The sequence below is a fragment of the Arvicola amphibius genome, chromosome 3, assembly GCF_903992535.2.
Source record: "Arvicola amphibius chromosome 3, mArvAmp1.2, whole genome shotgun sequence".
Classification (NCBI taxonomy): Eukaryota; Metazoa; Chordata; class Mammalia; order Rodentia; family Cricetidae; genus Arvicola; species Arvicola amphibius.
The window spans coordinates 90,439,317-90,461,921 of NC_052049.1; the positions used below are offsets into that span (position 1 = coordinate 90,439,317).

At 49.9% G+C, this 22,605-nt stretch overlaps 1 protein-coding gene across 1 annotated transcript; it reads right to left on the reverse strand.

Moving 5' to 3' along the window:
* Positions 1-1,821: 1,821 nt before the first annotated feature.
* Elavl3 (ELAV like RNA binding protein 3) lies at positions 1,822-21,478 on the reverse strand. The gene is given in 9 exon segments (XM_042054697.1): positions 1,822-2,152; positions 6,962-7,000; positions 8,396-8,621; positions 8,732-8,801; positions 8,803-8,886; positions 19,374-19,477; positions 19,698-19,887; positions 19,889-19,915; positions 21,302-21,478. Coding segments are annotated over 9 exon segments (1,248 nt in total).
* Between the last annotated feature and the right edge of the window lie 1,127 nt (positions 21,479-22,605).

Consider the following 22,605-nt stretch of genomic DNA (forward strand, 5'->3'; position numbering starts at 1 on the left):
CCCAACAATCAAAAGGTGACACACTGATAGGAAGGGATGTGGGGACACCCCTGGGTCTGGGGGGGATGTTCTGGGTGCTGCAGTGGGGAGCACACTGCCCTATTGAGGGGGGAGACTGCAGACCCCCCACTGGACCCAGGGAGGCTGAGTCCAGGGGCAGGGGGTCCTTTGGCCTCAGTGTTGTGGGGAGTGAGAGCCCCCTCCAGCCACGGTGATGCCAAAGTAGAACGAGGGTATTATGTGTTTGGATGCATAGGACGCCATATGTGTGGGCAGCAGGAGGCCCCTGGTGGGCTAAGGAGTCTGTGCAGAGAACCTGGGGCTGGGGCTTATTGGGGGCCCAGGGAAGAAGTGGCTGGACCAGCCTGGCTGGAGGAAGTAACTGGGTCAGGGTCTCCAGTAGGAACGTCTTGGTCTGGGCCTGTAGATGCTGCAGACATGGGTGTATGTCCTAGGGTGTTGTATGTAGCTAGGTGATGTGTAGGATGCTGCAGACATGGGTGTATGTCTAGGTGTTGTATGTTTCTAGGTGACCTGTTTATTTTGTTTTTGTTTTTTGAGACAGGGTCTTATATAGCCCAGGCTAACCTAAACTCACTATGTAGCCAAGGCTAGTCTTGACCTGATTTTCTGCCTCCACCTCTCAAGTACTAGGATGAACAAGGGCTGTGCACCACTGCTCCAGGTTTCTGCAGTGCTGGGCTGAACCCAGGTCCACCAACCGAGAGCGGCAGCCCGGCTTCTCTTTGGAAACTTGTGTCCAGATTCCTATGTCCCAATGGATCTGTCACAGTGGCTTTCACACATCACATGGTTTTGTGGACAAGCAGCCAATGTCTGTATCTATGTTTACACAGCCCTAAGGTTCGTGTGTCCTTCATCCTCTCTTGTGGCTTTGGTCACCCTTCCTGAATGTATCCTGAAATGTTTCTGTATGTGTTGTGTATCTGTGTCTCCAAGGTCCAAGTGTATGTCTCTCCTGTCTTCTTGTGGCTCTGTGTATGTGTGTGTGTGTGTGTGTGTGTTGTGGTGCGCACGCGCTGGCAGCCCTATGGACTTTCAAACCCTCAGCCCTGCTCCCTGCACCCCCGCCCCAGTTAGTTGGTAAACATAACTTGCCAAAATATTTTCTTCTTTTTTTTTTGTCTTTTTTTTGTGATTTTTTTTTCAAGTTCAAGAATCCCCAGTAAAAATTCTCCACGAGGTCTTTTTCCCTTTTTACAAAAATAGAGTTTTTCTTCCCCCCCCCCCCCCCCCCCCCCCTTTTTTTTCTTTTGTTTCTGCTTCCTACCCTGCCCCAACCCTGCTCCCTGTATTCTGCCCAGGGACTGGGGCCGGGGATGGGGATGCCCACACCCCTCTTTCATGTTTTTTGCTGTTTTGGGGATTTTTAAACCTGTTCCCTCCCCTTTCTCTCGGTATAGGACAGGCCTGGGCAAAGGAGGCCCGGGTGGGGCACTGTTGTGTCCCCTGAGCCATCCCATGCAGGGTGGAGAGGGTGAGGTGGGATGGGGGGGGTCTCCTCTCTGCTTTCTTCTTTTTGTTTTTAGCCAAAAAAAAGAAACAAAAGCCATCACCATGAACCAAACCAAGACGAGAGAGTGAACAAGCCCCAGCTGGGTGGGAAAAGCAGGGAGGATGGGGGTACCCCTCCCCCTTGATTCCCTGCAGACCCTCCCCATCCCGATGCTCACCCTGTGGTGTTTTTTTGCAAGTGTGTGGGTCTTCCTGCTCTTGCAATCACGCTTTCTCTCTTTCTCACTCTCTCTCTCCCTCTCTCACGCTCTCTCTCTGCTGCCCAGGGAGGGAGGGCGGAAGTGCTCAGGCCTTGTGCTGCTTGCTGGTCTTGAAGGACACCTGCAGCACGCGCTCTCCCAGGCGGTACCCGTTCAGGCTGGCGATGGCCATGGCTGCCTCATCGTAGTTGGTCATGGTGACGAAGCCGAAGCCCTTGCACTTGTTGGTGGTGAAATCCCGGATGACCTTGACATTGGTGACTGCCCCAAAAGGTCCGAAAAGCTGCCACAGCACGCTCTCATCAGCTTCCGGGGACAGGTTGTACACGAAGATGCACCAGCCAGCGCCTGCCGCGCCTCCAGACAAGCCCACACCTGCTAGGCCACTCATGCCATCGATGGCGATTGGGGAGAACCTGGCGATGAGCGACAGGGGACTACTTTGGGGGTCACGTGGGCTCTGCCCTGATCCCCAGCATGCCTCCGACACCCCCCCAACTGGGAGACCCTATACTGTGTGCTATGTATGTAAGACCCTTTTAGTGTCCTAACCTAGCTGTGACCCCATTGCTTGTCTCTGACCTCACTGAGACACCAGCCCCTGACCTACAACCTGTCTTGACCTCCAATGCTCTCCAAATATCACCTATGACCCTGTCCTAAAGTGCCATCTTTATCCGGATCTTGTGACCTTTGACCCTACCTGATCCTGAGCCCTGCTGATCTTCACCCTTCCGTAGGGATACTCAGCTTCTCTCTGTGGCCCAGTTGGCTCTGAACTCACTATATATCCAAGGGTGGCTTCTTGGTTTTGTTTTTCTTCCTTTTCGCCTGCTGATCTTAAACTTGTGCTTCTCCTGCCTTTACCTCCCAAATGCTGGCATTGCACACCCAGCTGACAGTGCTGGGATGGAACCCAAGGCTTTGTGCATGCCAGGCAAGTGCTCTTCCAATTGAGCTGCATCCCCAGTCCCCACCCCTTCAAAACTAAGTGGTGTGTGTGTGTGAGAGAGAGAGACAGAGACAGAGAGACAGAGACAGAGAGACAGAGACTACCTCTGTACTCCACCCATGCTGACCTCGAACTGAACTGCAGTACTTGTCTCGGCTGATAAAGGAGCCCAGTGTGGGTAACAAGCTGAGCCCTAGCTCTTTTTTTGGCCCAAATCTGACCCCGTCCTGATACCAATCTTCCCTGACAGCTCTGACTCCATTTTGACTTACCCTGTGTGGGTAGAAACTGGCCCTATGAGACCAGCGTAGGGTGTCCTACGTGAGCCAGTGGTCCTGCACCTTCCTCTAACACTAAAAGTGGCCTCATCTGTCTCTTTTCTAGTCTTTTCCTATCCAAATCGCAAGCAATACCCTTCTGACTTAGTTTTTCTTTCTCTGGTTTTAATTACCTGTAGTTCCCTTAAATGAAAATTTCCAAAAATAAACACATCACAGACTGGCTTTTGTTTGTCCGTTTGTTTTAAAAAATATTATTTAGATTATTTGTTTATTTTGGTTTTTTGAGGCAGGGTTCCTCTATGTAACTCTGGCTGTCCTGGAGCTCACTATGTAGACCAGGCTGGCCTTCAGAGATCTTCCCTAGTGCTGGGATTAAATGCACCATGCTCAGTTTGGACTTATGTAGTGCCTGCAGAAACCAGTGTGCTGTGGGACAATGGTCTTGTACCCTGTAAAGATCTGTCATTTGTATTGATTTACTAAAATGCTGATTGGCCAGTAGCCAAGCAGGCAGTATGGGTGGTATGACCAGAACAGGAGAATCCTGTGAGAGAAAAGGCTCAGTCTGCAGTCGTCACCCAGACACAGAGGAAGCAAGATGAGAATGCCTCACTGTAATAATAAACTGTACTAAGCCACATGGCTAACACAGACAAGAATTATGGGTTAATGTAAGATATAAGAGTTAATAAGAAACCTGAGCTAATAGGTCAACTAGTTTATAATTAATGTAAGCCTCTGTGTGTTTCTTTGGGACTGAACGGCTGTGAGCCCAGGCAGAACAGAAACCTCTGTCAACACTAGTAGGGGGCATCAGAACCCCTGGAACTGGAGTTACAAAGAGCTGTGAGCCACCATGTCGGTGCTGGAAATAGAACCTGGGTCCTCTGCAAGAATAAATGCTCTTAACCACTGGGCCTTCGCTCTAGCCCATGTTTTAGATTTTTGAGACTGGATCTCACTGTATAGCCCAGGGTAGCCTCTAACTTGTGATCTTCGTGAATCTGCCTTCTGAATTATGTGGATCAAAAGGTATATAGCCATAAGGAATTTCTAATGTAATTTTATTAATTTATATTATTATTAGTGTGTGCATATGTGTGTGTAGTAGTAGTAGTAGTAGGAAGGAAGTGCACATGCCATGACACGTGGAGGGCAGAGGACGAGTCTGTAGAGTTGGTTTTCTCCTTCCACCTTATAGGGTTCTAGGTATTAAACTCAGGTGGTCAAGGCTTGTGTGGCAAGCCCCTTTACCCTCTGACCATCTTGTCGGCCCACACTCATAAATTTTAAATTGCAAATTGAATATGGTTAGGTGGCTTAGAACTATAATTATAGTTCTTGGAAGGCCAAGGGCACATAGCAAATACTTGTCTCGAAACAAATGCTTTTGACTCTTGGATCTGTCCCAGCTTCAACACACTTCCATTCTCAAGAGCGCCTTTCTTGTTAAGTCTACATCTCTGTCTCTCACCCTCCGGTCTCAGACCTCCAGAACTGGGTCTCAGACATGCACTGTCACTCCAGGGTTCTGAGGACGCTGGAGATCTGAGTCAGGTCCGCAAGCTTGTGTCACAAGCTTCCCAGCCTCTGTCCTTGCCCCTACTTCACAAAAAGTTAGGCATGGTAGACGGCTCTTGTCATTCTAGCACTAGAGCAGTGGGGACAGGAGCACGAGGAGTTCCATGTCGTTCTCATCTGTACCTTCAGTTTGGTACCAGCCTGGGACACATGAGATGACAGAACCAAAAAAGAAGATGCCTTTCTTCTAACACTCAGGAGTTAGAGACAGGGAGATTTTTGTGAGTTCAAGGCCAGTCAGATACATAGTAAGACCCTGTCTAGAAGAAGAAAAGAAGGGAGAGAAGGAGAGAGGAGGAGGAGGTGGAAGAAGAGGAAGAAATAAAGGGATAAACAAGGAGAGTGAAAGCAGAGCCTGCACCTTGTTCTGAGAGCGTCATATTGATTGGCAGTCCCCGTGCTGCATGTGCTACGCTCCCACTAGTCACTTAGCCGTCTCAGTAGCAGACTGTCTAAAATCATAGTTTCTGTGTTAAGGAACCCTTACTTTAACTGGTTAATGCTGGTGATTTAGAGATGCCTAAGAGAAACTGATAAAAATGTTTTCTTTAAGGGAAAAGTTGAAAGTTCTTCACTTATGGAAAAGAGGGTATCCATATGCTGAGGCCACTAATAACTCGGGAAAGGACAAAGCTGTAAAATTATGAAGAAGGAGCTGGCCTGGTGGCGCAGGTTTGTCACTCTAGGATGTGGGGGCAGGAGAATCACAGCTTGAAATAAAAGTAAGAAGACAAACGGAACATCCCTGCAGCCCCACGTTCCAGGGAGAGGCAGGAGCAGGGTTTATTTGGACATGCCAGGCTTAGGCTTGCTGACCTGCCTGTGTGAAACCCTGTGTCAAGAAACAAAGAGGGCTGGGCAGTGGTGGTGCCGTCCAGCACTCGGGAGGCAGAGGCAGGCAGATCTCTGTGAGTTTGAGGCCAGCCTGGTCTACAAGAGTGAGTTCCAGGACAAGCTCCAAAGCTACAGAGAAACCCTGTCTCGAAAACCAAACAAACAAAAAAAAAGAGAGAGAAAGAGAGAGAGAAAGAAAACAGACACAAAGAGGGCTGGGTATGTGACTCAGCAGTCCAGTGCTTATTGACAAGGCCTTGCTTGCATCTCCTTTCCAGTACAAAATTAATAATAATAATAATAATAATAATTAATAATAATAATAAATAACTAGGGCCAGTGGCACACGCCTTTAATCCCAGCACTCAGGAGACAGAGGCAGGCGGATCTCTATAAATTCGAGGCCAGCCTGGTCTACAGAACGAGTTCCAGGTCACCAGGCTACACAGAGAAACCCTGCCTCATAACAAAACAAACAGTCACATAAACAAATAAGTAGAAATTTAAGTAAATAAGATATATAACGGTTTCGATGTCAATCTCTTGTCAGGCACCAACAGGGAGTCTTAGGATGAGTCACTGACTGGTAAGGAGGCTTCATGCCACCACCATGTCCCTGACGTTGTCTCTGGGATATCTCACCCTTGGGTAAAAGGTTGTCTGTTGACTAAATTAATTAAAGGATAGAAAACCATATTCCCATTGACTCCCTCACCCTCAGGATTAATCACTTGAACCTTAGGCGGAAGACTCTGAAAGTCTAAACCTTTTAACCTTGACCACAGGGACTCAGCTCACTGCTGTCCCTGCTGCCAGGTTCCCTCCAGGTCTCTTCTGGCCACCATCTCGTGACCCTTATGTTGCCCTTGCACTGCCCTGACCACCACTTGCTCACACATCTCATCCCCGTGGAGCTGAGAACATGAACAGGGACAGTGTTTATACTTGGCCACCTTTTATTATATACCAAGCACTGTGTTCTGTCTCGAATTCATGTCCAAGAGAGAGCAAGTCTGGGCCATGCTGCATCCTTGGCCTCAAGCCCAGTTTTCGATATGCAACATGTTCCCAACAGCTTGTGACACAAGCTTTCACAAGAGCAGGGATATGGATTGAAGCTAGACGCCTTCAAGGTTTTATAGCAACTGTGGGGAGGAAAGGAAACCTTCCATGGCTGCTGACAAAAACCCAGCAATGATAGCTGATGGATGGGCTCAGGAATGGCTTGGTGAGGGTCTGGGGGCCTGGGGCATGGCTCAGTGCAAAGCTAGCATGCAGGAGTCCCCGCTCCCATGCCTAGAGCACATCATAGCAGTGGTTAGTGACTCCCAGAGAGTTAATATGGGGACTGGGGCACAAGAAAGGGGTGAAAGCCACAGACAGCTCTCCATGTCCCACCTCCTGTAGCCACTCTCTCTATACATCCGCTCTGCTCATAGTCTTGAGGTTCTTATCTCCTAGATACAGGCAGAGATAGGTTCCCAGTGGTCCCAGGGACAAGGGACATGCAGGGCTTAAAGGAGGCCATCAAGGTAAGGGGGCTGTGGGAAGGGTCAGTGGGACAGGAGCACTGTTACCTTTTGACTCCATAGGCCATGTTGAGCAAATTGTCCAGCCTGCGGAGGCAGAAGCAGCTGTCAGACTAGCCTGTGACCCACCCCCTGTGATGTGACAGCTAGTCCACCCCCCCCCCACAGCTTTCAACAGCCCCCCCCCCCGCCCCTGCTGCCTGCTCCCAGCCCGGCTGGACACCGCCTGGCACGGAACCTCACTCATTCAGGCTGCCTCTCACCAGCTCCGCTGCTGCCCAGCCTGAAGGATCTTGTCCTGCCCTCCCGATGCCCCCGTGGGCCCTGCCAGGGGGACCCAGGGGTTGAGAGCTTACAAAGATGGTGGTACAGCCTCAGGGGGTTTTCCTGAGCTCACTGGAGGGTGGGCAGAGCGCACAGCCACCCCCATAGTTAGCTTGTTCCCATTGACCTCCCGCTTGGGAGCAGCCAGGGTTCTGGGTTCAAGACTTCTTTTGGGCTTTTCCACGCTCTGTCTCAGGTGAAGAAATCTCAGTGAATGGCACGGAACAAGCTCTGTTCTACCCAGTTACCGTGCAGGAATATGATCATGACTGGCACAAAGAATATGAAGGGAATGTTTGGTGGGTGTGATCCATGAGGAAACTGAGGCACAACTGGCAGGCCAGAGATAGACAGAGGAACACACCTGTGCAGAGGAAGAGAGAGATATGGAGATAAAGAGACAGACAGAAAGACTAGAAGAGAACGTAAGGAGAGACGGACAGGAGAGACAGCAGGCACAAAGAAAGATGGGAGAGACGGACAGGCAGACACACAGAGGAAACTGGGAGGCATGGCATCCAGGTTGGTTTTTTTGTTTTGTTTTGTTTTTCTGTCATTGTTGCTGTTTGGTTTGGGTTTTGTTTTGGTTTGTCTTTTGTCAATTTGGCATAAGTCTCAGAAGAAGAACTTCTATTGAAAAGATGCTTTCATCACATTGGCCTGTGGGATATTTCCTTGATTGATGTGGGAGGGCCCAGCCCACTGTGGGCAGTGCCTCTTCTATGCAAGTGGGCCCGGGCTGTATAAGAAAGCAGACTGAGCAAGGTATGGACAGCCAACCAGGAAGCAGTGTCCCCCATGGTCTCTGCTTTCCAGGTTCCTGCCCTGACTTCCCCTTATGGTGAATGGTTTGCTGTTAAGATGAAAATCAACTTTCTCCTCACATTGTTTTTGGTCATGACGCTTTATCACAGCAATAGAAACCATGACCAAGACACAGGGAGAGACAGACAGACAGAGACAGATCACAGTTGACTTCTCCTAGCTACCAGCTGCAGCTGCCAGCACAGACTGAGCTCTTGCTCTATGTACCGGGCACATGCCCTTTCATGCGCCTGCTGGCGATGGTGTCCTGGATTCCATGTGAAGAAAACTGGCTCAGGGAGGGCAGCTGCAGGCTTGTGGCATTTGACCTGGGGTCTGGGGACTCTGGCTCACCGGAAACGCTGTGTCTGATGATGCAGAGGACCCGCGTAGCGCCGGGCAGAGGACTGGTACAGGTGGGTGAGCAGGGCCTGCCCTGTCTTCTGACTCGGGTTGTTTGCGAATTTGACCGTGATTGGCTCAGCCGCACCTAGTGGTTTCTGCCCATTCAATCCCTTGATAGCCTCCTCAGCCTCGATCCTCTTGTCAAAGCGGATGAATCCCACACCCCGAGAGACACCTGCCAGGGGTGTGAGGGCATCAGTCTCAGGTACTCTATACCTCTTCGTGTGACTCTCCCCTCCCTGGGACACCCTGGCCCAGAGCACCCTCTCCTCTCGGCATTCTGACCTGTGGCCTGGTCCAGCAGGATTCTGGAAGTGATGATGCGACCGTACTGGGAGAAGAGCTGTTCCATCTCCCTTCTGGCTCATAGTCTTGGGGAGGCCACTGACGTTACAGGTTAGCATCCCGATAGAGGCAGAACTGGGGCGTGCATAGGACACCTGGGCCGGGGGTCAGAGAAGAGTGAGGATGCATGGGAAATGACAAGGTCAGGAATGACCCCCCCACACTCCCAATAGTTCATTAACAGTCGCTCAAGGCTGGGGCTAGGGTTGACTGGGTAGAGTGCTTGCCTACCATGCAAGAAGCTTGGCTTCCATCCCAGCACCACATAAACAAGGTAATATACACCTGCCATCCCAGGGCCTGGCAGATGGAGGCGGAAGGATCAGAGCAAGTCATCCTCTACTACATATTAAGTTCAAGCCTGGCCTGGGCCACATGTGGCCCTGTCTCAAAGAACAAAGCAGAAGGCTGGGAGATGGCCCATTGGTAAAGGGCTTGCTGCCCAAGACTGAGTCCATGAGCTGGATCCCCCACACCCACATAAGAAAACAAAGCAAACCCAGAAATAACCAGGCAGGCCATGGCTCCATGGTGAACTGCCTGCTCTGGAAGATGAGAGAACCTGAGTTGGTACCAACCAAGGTGGAGGAAAAAAACCGACTCCCAGCATCCTCTGACCTCCACATCCACACTCCCCAACCGTAACAATAATTTTTTTTTTATCTAAAACGATAAGTTCAATGTTCTGGTGCACACCTGTGTTGTCCCAGCTAGAGAGGGGCCAGGCAAACACAGCTTCACCAGCAGCCAGCACGAGCTTTATGGGCCCTGTCCAGTTCTGGGTCTCGGAAAAGAAACATTTGGGAGAGCCAGGAGGTGATGTCACATGCTTTCAGTCCCAGCACTGGGAGGCAGAGGCAGGTGGACCCCTGTGAGTTTGAGGCCAGCCTGGTCTTACAGAGTGAGTTCCAGGACGTTCCAGGGTTGTTGTGGTTGAGACCTTATCTCAGACAAAACACTTAAAGGCAACCAGCAAAGGCGGTGGTGGTAGGGTAGGGTACAGCATGGGCTTGGCTGGAAATGCTCATTCCTCAAAGGACCCGCTCCTGCTTCTCAGACCCATGTGCAGTGCGAACTGAGCCCAGAGCTGTAAATGTAAGGTTGTGCCTTTTAGGGTGGGGTGGGGTGAGGCAGGTGGGAATTATCACCCCCCCGAAAACTGTAGCAGACTTATTTATAATCTTTGCAAACTCTAACCAAAAGGATCCAACTCTCATTTGTCTTAAAAATAATAATAATAAAAATAATCATAAATTTAAAAAATGATAATTAAAACACAGGGCCCACAAAGAGGGCTCAGCAGGTAAAGGTGCTCACTGCCAACCCTGTCCACAGAGTTCAATACTCAGGTCACACAGGGTAGAAGGAGAGGACTCACTTCTGCAAGTTGTCCTCTGCCTTCCACATCCTCATGCCTAAAGAGCCCACCCTCTGACCTGTGTATCATACACATATGTATATAATATAAAAATTTAGATGTAATTTAAAATACAAGAAAAATAGGGTAGGTGATAATTGACTATTTCAGACAAAAATCAAAATGGAAAGACTGCCAACCCCCTGACGTGTGCCTCCAGTTCTATACTTCCTCCCCTCCAATGGCCACGCTACTGACGCTACAGTTCCCATGCTGAAGCTCCATTCTGTACAGCAGCCAAAGGGCGCCCTGCACACTAACGCAGGCTCTTCCCAGCAGACTTCATTCCTCTGCCTTAAGTATGGTGGCCCAGGCCTCAGTCCCAGCATTGAGAAGCAGATCAGATCAGGTATCTCTTGGGGCCAAGACAGCCAGAGCTTCATTGAGACCCTGTCCAAAATTTTTAACATTCTGGTTTTTTTTTTTTTTTTTTTTTTTTTGAGCTATGTTGTTTTCTATGTAGCTCTGATTGTCCTGGAACTCACTCTGTAGACCAGGCTGGCCTCAAGCTCAGAAATCCACCTGCCTCTGCTTCCTGAGTGCTGGGATTAAAGGTGCGCACCATCATATTCAGCTTAAAAACTACACTTTTATTTAAAAAGTTTATTTTGCGTTATTATTATTATTATTGGTTTTTTGAGATATGATTTCTGTGTATCCCTGGCTGTCCTGCAACTTATTCTATAGAACAGGCTGGCCTCAAATTTGCAGAGAAACCACTGGTCTCTCACTCCCGAGTTCTGGGATTAAAGGTGTGCACCACCACCGTCTGGTGTTTGTTTTTTATTTTATGTGTATGAGTGTTTTGCCTACAGGTATGAGTGTGCATTGTGTGACAAGGGCCCAGAGAGCGAGCCTTTGGCTTCCCTGCAACTGGAGGTACAGACAGTTGTGAGTTGCCTGCCACGTGGGGCCTGGGAATTGAATCTCAGTTTCCTGGCAGAGCAGTCAGTGCTCTTAGCTGCTGAGCCATCTCTTCGGCCCCCCCCCCCCGAAATGAAAACAGCTCTAAATTACATCTGAGTGTGCACATGTGTGTGCATGTGCAATGCCTCACTGCAGAGGTCAGAGAGGAGCTTAGGAAGGTGGTTCTCGGTGTGTGTGTGGTTTGAGGACTAACATCAGGGACTTGCTCTACCACTAACCTACAGCTCCAGCCTCTAAGCTCCGTGTCCACAAGGCTCGCACTGGACCAGGTCACCTCTCTGCTGTCACCTCCTACTTGCCCTTCCTTTCACCTCCTCTTACTTCCCCTTCCTTGCTTCCTTTCTTTTACTGGGGCACATCCGGCCTCAGGACTTTTGTACTTGTTTTGATGTTGGAAAGTCCTTTCATGCTAGCCTTGGAGGCTCGTGGCTGTAACACCAACACTGGAGGATTCGATGGAATGACTGTCTATCTGGAGCATAAGAACCCCACCCCACAGAAACACTCTTCCCTCTTTTTCTGCCAGTTCAAAATTTGAAATGTTCTTCCTACCTTCCTCGATTCTCAGCTTTTTGTTTTTTAACATTAATTTATTTATTTTGTGTGTGCATGTGTGAGTGTAGCGGTCACAGGACATCTGGTGTGTACCATGTGGATCTCAGTAATCAGGTTTGGCAGCAAGCTCCTTCCCATCCACTGTACCCTCTCACTGGCCCTGCTACGACCCTAGCTCAAGGTGCTTTGCTCAGGCTTGGGATTTGTATCCATTCTGGTAAGGTCATTCCATTTGTGTCACTATAAGGACACATCTCACCAACTCTGCAGCTGCTCGCAAGTTGACCGACTCAGCCATTCAGAGCACGGGACACTGGGGAGCATTGTGGAGTGGGAAGAAAAGTCTGCCTCACAGAGTACTCTGGAACCCGCTCATTGTGTCCTTATCAATGCCCTGGAGACTGGGGTACTGAGGTCCCGCCCACAAGTGTCAATGGGGTGACCAGTCTGTGGTGGTAGGTTTGTGAGCACCCCTCCCCTTCCCTCCTGGCCGAGGTCTGCTTTCTGCTGCTTCTATTCAAACCTCTAAACTGAGGGAGATAGGGACCATTGTTACGCCTGACATTTGTTAGGGGAGATGCATTGTGGAACTGTATTGCTTCATTACAAATACCTAATTAGGGTTGTTGAAATGGGTCAGCGGGTAAAGGTGCTTGCCACCAAGCCTGATGACCTGAATTTGATCTCTCAGTCTCACAGGGTGGAAGGGGAGAACTGACTCCCAAAGTTGTCCTCTGGCCTCCAACACACCAAACTAATAAGTAATGTAATGAAATTCTGAAAAGAAGTAACTAATCAGGACCTGGGCTGTCACAAGGAACAAGCAGAAGCCACCTCCACCTTTTTCCCTATGAGCCGGGTATGGTGACACACTTCTGTCATCCTGGCACTCCGGAGGCAGAACGCAGGCACATCCCCTGTGTGTTCCAGACCTGTTTGGTCTACACAGCATACTTCAGGCCACCCAGGGTTATATAGTGAGAGCCTTTCTCAAAAAAATCCTGAAGGACACTTCCAGAGGCCTTAAGGTCACTGAATGAAAATGAAAATTTTTAGTACCAGGGGTGGGCTACCTCCCTGTGAGTTGTTGGCCAGCAAGGTCCTACAAACCGTGAAGTCTTTGCTCCTGCTATCGGTTGTATGCCAGGACTAAACACACAAATTAAAAACTGCAGTTGAGTGTTTGAGGTTTCCTAATCCATCACGGACTATGAGGGCTTTGATCGTTATTGGTAGCTGTTGTTGTTAATGTTTTTGAGACAGGGTCTCACTATACAGACTCGGACTGGGGAGTCTGGAGGACTCTGTGTATACAAGGCTGGCCTCCTGCTCACAGAGATGTGTGAATCAGAGATGTGTGCCTCTATGCCCAGTTGGAATGCTGAGTTTTGGTCTTGCCATAGAGTCCTAGACAGCAACCCTCCTGCCTCAGCCTTGAGTGATGAAATTACAGACATGAGCCACCACACCCGGCTAGGGGTGGCATCATCCTGTCTTTCTTATGTCTGTGTATGGAGTTAGCTACTTGCAATGCTACACTGTGAGAGAAAGGGACAGCCTCACGGTCGGTCCTCACTTTCCCTGCCTTGGTCTCTTGTGCGCCACTGTGGATACCAGGGCACCTGGCCTGTCAGCCTCCAGAGTTCTCTTGTCTGCGGTCCTATTTGCAGGTGCCCACAGCCAAACCTGTCTTTACTGTGTTCTGGGGATTTAAAGTTAGGTCCTCATGCCTCTGCAGGAAGTACTTTACACACTGGTGTACCGGTTTCCTCCAAGACTAAACATCACATCCTTCTGGAAGCTCCTCAAGCAGGAAGATAAATAACTCAAACGAGCTTCAGGAAGTCCCTGAAACTGACATAATCAGCAGGGCCCCTCCCTGCTAGAGTAAGCCATAAAGCTGAGCAGTTCCTCTGAGACTTGCAGAACAGAGCTGCAAGGAAGACCCTGAGGTTTAGACCAACTGAGGCGCCTGCAAAGGACACTCTCCAACCTGTGCAGCTGCCTGCAGCTGTGCAGTGTGCTCCAGGTTCCCATCCATGCAGGGGTGGGCCTTGGCGATGCACCCATCTTTGAGTCATTTCTGCTGCTGTAAGTAACTCATTAATTCAACAAGTCGGACACTGGTGGTCTCTGCCATGAGTTCCCTATGTGGGTGAGTAGACATGTATGTTGTATCATACAACATAACTGTGTCCCTCCTGGATAGGGACACAGCAGAAGCAGGGGTGAGTTGGGGCTGGGTGAGTGTGCAGTCTTGGCTATGGGTAGCTAGACATGCATGCAGCAGACTGAGCAGCCTAAGCGGGGAGCCCCTAGGGAGGAAATTCCAACAGAGCTTTCTTCTTCGGTGTGCCTCTGTGCTGTGAGAGCAGGTGCATGGCTCTTGCTCTGGGTAGAGACATGGAAACAGGGCTGAGCCATCAGGCTTACAAGTGTCTGGGGGAGAAAGCCCAGCATGGCAAGTCTTCATCTATGAGGTATGGGGTGGCATGCCTGCTTGCTAGGCAGATGGTACCACAGGAGTATATGGAGGTGCTCTGAAAACAGTTAAAAGTTCAGAGGAAAATTTGCCGTCTTTAAGGCAAGTGCAGAAGATCTAAGAATGCCCTGCAGCACAGCAGAGGTTGCCTGGCCACTGCTGTTTGTAGTTCGTGACCTGAGACTGAGATGGTGGCCTAGCGGGAGCTTGTCTGTGTAAAGGACGATTGCAACAAGAAAGGGAAGAAATGGCAGCATTCTCCTCGGTAGCCTCGGATTAGGCAAGAAAATTAGATAAAGGAGGGACCGAGAGAGAGGTGGAAAAGAGATAGAAGATACCCCACAAGTCCAAACTTTAGTTGAAAAATGGGGGGTATCTGTGATCTGATGTACAGAGGGGCCTTCCTGTGATCCAGTATGAGAAGCTGGTGTGACTTGGAATACCCAGCTCTCGAACTTCTTAAGTCAAGGAGGGCTTGAAAGCCAGCAAGGAAAGAGCCTATCACAGCCTGGGTTTGTGAGGCTGTGGGACAGGAGAGGGGATGGGAGCAGTCAGACTGCTGTGGAGGCAGGAAACTGAGTCATGTAGCTCCCCACCCCTCCACAAGGCAGAGGCTGCACACCCTGAGGCGGTGTGAGAGAAGGCAGTCCCATATGGACTGACGTATCAGAGCCATTAGGACAATCGCTGTCTGAGGTCCCCATAAATGTCAGGGAATGGAGGGCAATAGAGGAGCGAGAGGCACTTGTGAGGGAACTAGGAGCAAGAGAAGCTGTGTTGGAACCCCAGTTTACTAGGCCAGCCGGAACTGTGTTCACAGAAGAGTTAGGGGAAAGGTTGATCCAGTGGGGAACCTGGAGGCTGGTGTGGAGCTTTAGTGATTCTGCTGAGCTCTCTGGTGGGACAAGGGCTGTGTGAGGTAGGAAAGGCTTGGTACAGTTCAGTGACTTAGACCAGCATGGAAAGGAAGTTCATAAGTAAAAGAACAACCTAGAGGGGACCGTAAAATGTAAGGCAGAGGAAGAGGCCTTCTGGCTACTCAGAGAGATGTAGCAGGATTTGTGGCAAGCTGGAGCTCCTGAGCGAAAGATTGACAGAGAGACAGATAGTGTGCTGAGGAGGTTCTGCAAGGCTGTGAGCCTGAGGAGCAGTTCACAGAACCGTGATGGAACAAGACAGGTGAAGCCAGTCAAGCCTGCCCCAGGGCTGGGTGATTATCCCCCCCAGACTAAGGAGTGCACATTTCTCTCCAGCAAAAGGTTATGTTAGGGGTGGAAATGGTTCTGTACCAGTCAGGAGCTCCCTGAACAAGCCAGGAATGATGAATGGGGAGGTCACAGCCATTGTGCCGACCCAGGAGCCTGCGGGTGCAGCAGGGGACACCTGGACCACATTCACCTGTGGCCCTGAGTGGGTCTGAGCAGATTAAGACAGGCAGCCTGACTTGGTTAGGGCTGGAGAGACGTAAGGTGGCTCTGTGAGGGAAGCAGCTGATACAAATGGCTGGAACCTTTTTCCTTTTTTTTGTTTTGTTTTGTTTTCGAGGCAGGGTTTCTCTGTAGCTTTGGAGCCTGTCCTGGAACTAGCTCTTGTAGACCAGGCTGGCCTCAAACTCACAGAGATCTGCCTGTCTCTGCCTCCTGAGTGCTGGGATTAAAGGTATGCGCCACCACCGCCCGGCTTGGATGGAACCTTTCTGTGCTGCTTATGTTTGACTTTGGTGACTTCCTAGTTGTGAACTCCTGAGATCACCTGACACTGCTGAGAACAGGTGACGGCAGACTTTCAGAGTGCTTCACCACGGCTGTCTTTGTAACCCCACAGTTTGTTGTGAGACATGGGTTCGGGATATTGGTCTTGTCCTGTGTAGTCTCTGAAAAAGGCTTGTTAACAGGTGACATAACGCTAACCTCTGAGGGTTTTGCAGATTTGGAAAGACACTGGAGAGACAGACAACTAGGTGCCATGACCCCTGCCTGCTACTTTCCTCACAACCCTATGGACTTGGTTTCAAAAAAAAAAAAATCTCAAAGGACACTTAAAAATCCCAGAGGCCTTAAGGTCACTGAATGAAAATTTCAGTACCAAGGGTGGGCTACTTCCCTGTGAGTTGTTGGGCACTGAGGCCCTACAAACCGTGAAGTCTTTGCTCCTGCTGTCGGTTGTATGCCAGGACTAAACATGACACCCTGGTGCTGAAGACACCGCAGTTAGTGCTCTGAGTGTAGGCTATGGGGAAACTAAGCTGGGACTGACTGCAAGCTCCCATCTGCTGCCTGGCTCACACAGTGCCAGAAGGGGCCACATGCAGGCTGCTGGTGGGATACCATCCCCAACATTCCTGCGTGGCTTTGGACCCTGTGTGCTGAAATACTGACGTGCGAGGCAGGATGGGCCTGATTGTGCAATAGTTGCCTCAGTCCATATGGGCTAAGAACAATAGCCATTCAATTGGATTTAAGGCCAGCTCCACAAGAGACGTACAAATACATCTGGTACTGTAAACCAGACACCTGTGGCTGGGGAGGTCATAGGTCCCAGTGGGGAGGTGACTTGTATGGTTCTTCTAGACGGATGTGATGTGCCCGTCAAATCTCCTTCTAAACATGTGTGGTGACACCCATAGATCACTGTTGTCACCCTCCACTCATGACTGTGCAGCTCCTGAGAACAAGTGACTTACTGTGGCATGATGGCCTGTTTCTTAGCCACAGGTGGACACCTACAGTCACCTCCACCGAGGCAGAAGAGGGGCCGAAAGAATGGAAGAGCAAGAGGTCAGGTCATGGTACAGTTTTCTCAGAGATTGAAACATTCCATCTTTCCAGAAGCTCCTCAAGCAGGAAAATAAATAACTCAAACCAGCATCAGGAAGTCCCTGAAACTGACCAGATTCAGGAGGTCCCTCCCTGCTAGAGTAAGCCATAAAGCTGAGCGTTCCTCTGAGACTTGCAGAACAGAGCTGCAGGAAGACGCTGAGGAAGACACTGCCTGGGAGAAGCAGGAAACCAGCCGAGCTGCCTGGAAGAGGGTTAGGCCACCTGGGCACCTGGAAGGACGCTCTCCAACCTGTGCAGCTGCCTGCCGGCTGTGCAGTTTACTCTGGTTTTCCAGCATTGTGAACTGTCACTCATACTCGGGTGGGCTTTGGTGTTCTTCTTGTAACCCCCACACCAGGATGGAACCTGGGGCATCCAAGTAGCTGAAACCATTTTGGCCCAAATCTGCCAGGGCAACAACATTCAGGCCTGACCAGCATAGTCGTGACAAAACCAGCAAGAGGCTGTCTCATAAAGTCACAGTCCTGCTCACAATACTGGGTCCTCCAGAACTAGACTAAGAAAACCATCAGGTGCTGACCACATGCCAACCCCACAGCATAGCCCACAAACCTGGCACAGGCCGACACACACACACAACCACACCAAGCCACACAATATCTTGGTGCAACAGACACATCCTCTTACGCACCCTGGAAGCCACAACAGGAATTGTGGTGTCACGAAGCACGCATCACACACCAGGTTCCACACACTCACAGTCATCTTGTCTGATGTTTTCTGAGATGGTCTCGTGTAGCCCAGGCTTGCTGTGAAACCAAGGATGATCTTGAACTTCTGATCTTCTCGCTGCTTTGTCTAGAATGCTAGGATCACAGGCTGTGTCACCGGGCCCAGTGTATGCGGTGCTGGAGAGCCAGCCCCGGGCCACCATGCATGCTGGGTAGGCAATACTTGCAGAAACTGAGCCCCAGTCACCAAATCTTGTTCATGAGTATGAGTGTGTGCGTAGGCCAGGATCAACCTTAAGAGTCATTAGGAGTTGTCTGTTTTTGAGACAGAAGATAGAGGCCAGGGATCAACCCGCCTCATATCCCAGTACTGGGGTTACAGGCAAAGGCCACCAAGTCTGCCTTTTTCTTTTTCTTTTTTCTTTTTTTTTTTTTTTTTTTTGGCAGGGTCTCATTATATAGCTATGGTTGACCTGGAACTTGCTATATGGTCCAGGCTGGCCCCAGCTCACAAAGATCTGCCTGCTTCTACCTCCTGAGTCCTGGGATTAAAGTTATATGCCACTATGCCTGACTTTACATACCTGGCTTGTTTATTGGGGTTCTGGGAATCAAACTCAGGTTTTCAAAGCAATACGAACAGCTGAGCTGTCTCTCCAGGCTCTGCCCCAATCATTCCTTTGTCACGTCCGTACTTCAGATGAAAGGCAGGCTGGGTAAGCACTCTGTCGCTGAGCCACCACTCCCAAGCCCTACAGCCGTCTCACAACAGTCACCTACACAGTCACTGTGTCCCACAAGTGCGGAGTCACAATCTGCTGCTTGGCACACACCTGCAGATTTACTTAGTCACTGGGGTCTACTCTCACGCCCCTGGGGCTTCTGGATCAAGCTTACAGTACACAGACTCATCCAGTGGTACCATTATTCCCTTCCCCCCACTCTGGGAAAGGAAAAGATTCCCTATACTTCTGTTCCCATGATAAATTGGGGGCCAGATGGGCACCCTCAGCCTGGCCTCCCCAGGGGTCCTAGAGCAGATTTGAAGGGTGGAGCCCAAACACCCCCAGGCCAACTCAGAGAGGGGGTTTCCATGGTGATTCTTCCCAAGGGAACTTGGGCTCACATGGTCCCAGCTGCAGCTGCTGAGAAGGGAGGCCATGGGGGAGGGGCAATGCACAAAGGTGGGGGAGGGGGCGCTGCATCCTGCCCCCTCCCCAGTCCCTAATTAGATTCCAGATGGCAGATGGGCCCCACCCCCTTTTCCAGGACAAAGACAAGGAGGGGTCTGCCTGTGGGGTCCTGGTCACTCTGTCCTACCTCCTGGGCCTGGCAGATTCCCTAAGTCTTCCAGTTAGTAATATGTCTCCAGTCAGCTGGTAAAGGCAGTTGGTGCCAAGGCTGACCATCTGATTTTGATCCCTGGGACCCACAAGATGAAAGGAAAAAACAATTCCCACATTTGCTCTAGTGTTCACACATACAGGGGCACATGTGTGCCTGTTCACACATACACACAGAATAGTAAAATAAAAGTAATCCCTCATACTGATGGGTGAGGGACCAGGCTTAGAGAAATAAAGCCGGGTGAACAATAAGGAAGAAAGAGAACCAAAGCTTCAGAAGGAATGATGGCAGGGGTCGGAGACAACAGTGAGGGGCAGGTGTCACATGGGGTGGGGACACTCACCTTGATGGTCTTTGTCTGCAATTTGAGGCCATTGAGGGTGTTGATGGCTTTGTCTGCATCATTGGGGTCAGAGTAGTTCACAAACCCATAGCCCAGGCTCTGCCCTGCGGGAGGACAGAAGAGTGACTTCTCTAGTCTGCCCAGTGTCCCCAGCACACCTTGCATGACTCCAGTTTCCCACTCGGATTTATCCTCCCTATATGTTCCCTAGAGAACCACTTGGCTCCATCCATCCTGAGTTACCCCACCTAGGTCACACTAGTTTTTCCAAGGGTACTTCCTCCCTGCCTGCCACCGGAGGCCACACACAAAAGAGTCCCACACCTGTGATCTTATCCCGAACCAACTTGCAGGATTCGATGTCCCCAATGCTGCCGAAGAGACTCTTGAACTCGTCCTGTGTCATGTTCTGGGGTAGGTAGTTGACGATGAGGTTGGTCTTGCTGTCATCAGTGGCTCCATTTGTCCCAAGGAGTGGCCCGTTGGGCAGGGCCGGGCCGGCCGGCCCCCCCCCCAACCTGAGACTCCATGGCCCCCAGTATCTGCTGGAGAAAACAGGTCGCACCCGCTCAGTCCCCATCACTGAAAAGAGGGGTCTGGGGGATGAGTTAGGCACAGGCATATCTAACATGGCATGAACTTAGTCAAAGGAGGGGATAACAGTTTTCACTGGGTTTGTTTGTTCATTGGTTTGCTCTTTGGGGGGGGGTCGGGGTTTCTCTGTGTAGCCCTGGCTGTCCTGAAATTCACTCTGTACACCAGGTTAGTCTCAAACTCAGAGTCCCCTTGCCTCTGCCTCCCGAGTGAGTGCTGGGATTAGCTGTTTGTTGGTCTCTTTGATTTGGAGATTTTCTGGCTGTGTAGCCCAGGCTGACCTTGAATTCACTGTGCAGCTAGTCTGGGTACACGATCTTTGTTGAGACACTGGCTTACTACATAGACCGTGCTGGTCTTGAACCCACAGAGATTCACCTGCCTCTCCTAGGACGGCAGGTTTATTCATTTGTCTTCTTCTATGAGTTATTTGTGGGGCAGGAGAGACAGTACTGCAGGCAGATGTGTTGTCAGCCTAAAGACTCAGCTCTGTCTCCAGAATCCAATAAAGGTGGAAGGAGAGAACCAGCTACATAAGATTGTCCTATGACCTCCACAAGTAGACCATGACATGTGTGCACTACACATGTACACAAAACAAAAAGTTTAAATGTAATACATTTTAAAATTAATTTTTTAAAAAAAGTGCTGGGTGGTGGTGGAGCACACCTTTAATTCCAGCACTCTGAGTTCCAGGCCAGTCTGGTTACAAGAGCTAGTTGTAGGACAACCATGGCTACACAGAGAAATCCTATCTTGAACACCCAAAATAAATAAAATAAAATGAATGCTTTATGTGATTAAGTATAAATGCTTTATAAGTATCTTACCTGTGTATAATACCAACACCGAAGAGGCCTGAACTAAACACTGGGACCTGGGCCTTTTTTTTCCCCCTCTTTTGGCAGGGTTTCATGAAACCCAGACTGGTCTCAAAACTTGCTACATAGTCAAGGTCAACTTTGAACTTCTGATTTTCCTGCCTCTGCCTCCAGGGTGATGGGATTACAAGAGTATGCCATCACATCCCAGACCATCTTAAATATGGTGTGAGGGAGGCAGATGTGCTAACCCCCACACACAAGCACGGTCGGCTATAGTCTGGATAGGCTGAGTGTGCACACAGAGGTATGTGCTGGGTGGAGGGGCTAAGCTGGGAAGTGGCAGAACTTTTAAGAAGGTGGGCCTAGTGGGAAGTAATTAGGTCACTGGCAGGGACCAATGTCCTCCAGGGACCCTGGCCAGTTCTCAAGAGTGGGTTGTTTGGGACTGGAAGGTGACACACAGGTGAGTGTTTGATTCCTTCAGTCATCAGAGTCTGTCAGGCGGCTCACGACCACCTGTGACTCCAGCTTCAGGGGACAGGGTGTCTTACTGAGCCACCCCCGGCCCTTGTCAGTCTCTGTGTGGAGAGACCACCCACGTGCCTGGCCTTTGAACACAGCAGCTTCTTCTTTCTTTGCTTTCCTGTCCTTCAGAAGGGAGTCAGCACATGCCACCAGGGATGGCATGGTGGCACCTCCGTTTCCACTTCTCCGCCATACTGTGATCCAACCAAGGGGTTCCTAGAGGATGAACTGATGGGGCCACCTACTCTGAGACCTTCAACCTCCGAAGCAAAGCTGTCTCCTGTAGCCTGACATGGTAGTACATGCCTGTAATCCTAGCAGCAGGGAGGCTGAGGCAGGAGGATTGCCACAGTTTATGGTGGGCAGGGCTGCACAGTGAAGCCCTAATGGAAACAAAACCATCCTCAGAGTGCTTTCTTTCTTCCTAAAGTTCAAGTCTTTACATTTTATTTGTTTATTGCGTGTGCAGCACGCACGTGCCATGACACACATCTGGAGGTCAGAGGACAACTTGGGAGCCAGGGGTCAAGCTCAGGTGGGCCAGGGTTGGCACCCTTTGCCGCAGAACCACTCACTCATCCTTTTTTCTTTCTTTTTTTGTTTCTATTTTATGTGCATTGGTGTTTGCCTGCACTTACATTTGTGTGAAACTGGGGTTACAGACAACTGTGAGCTGCCATGTGGGTGCTGGGAATTAAACCCAGGTCCTCTGCAAGAGCAACCAGTGCTCTTAACCACTAAGTCATCTCTCTCCAGCCCCACTCTTCTTTTCTTCTTTTTTTTTAAAAAATTTATTTATTATGTATGCAGTGTTTTGCCTGCATGTATGCCTGCAGGCCAGAAGAGGGCACCAGATCTCATTACAGATGGTTGTGAGCCATCATGTGGTTGCTGGGAATTGAACTCATGACCAATGGAAGAGCAGCCAGTGCTCTTAACCTCTGAGCCATCTCTCCAGCCTCCCTCACTCTTTTCTTTATAAACATTCAGCTTCAAGTATTTTGTCACAGCAAGAAAAACTGAGGAGCGACTTCATCTAAACAAGTGAGCAGGTGAAATCAACCTGGGACTTTTCAGAACAAAGAAGGAGCACGTATCTTCACCAAAGGAAAAGTAGTTGCAGCCTTCGTGGTGGTGTATACTTTTAATCCCAGAATTTAGGAGGCTAGCCTGGTCTACATATCAACTTCTAGGTTAACCAGAACTACACAGTGAGATCCTGTTTCAAAGACAGATGGAAGAAAAAGAAATAAAAAAAATAAAACAAAAACAAGCCGGGCGGTGGTGGC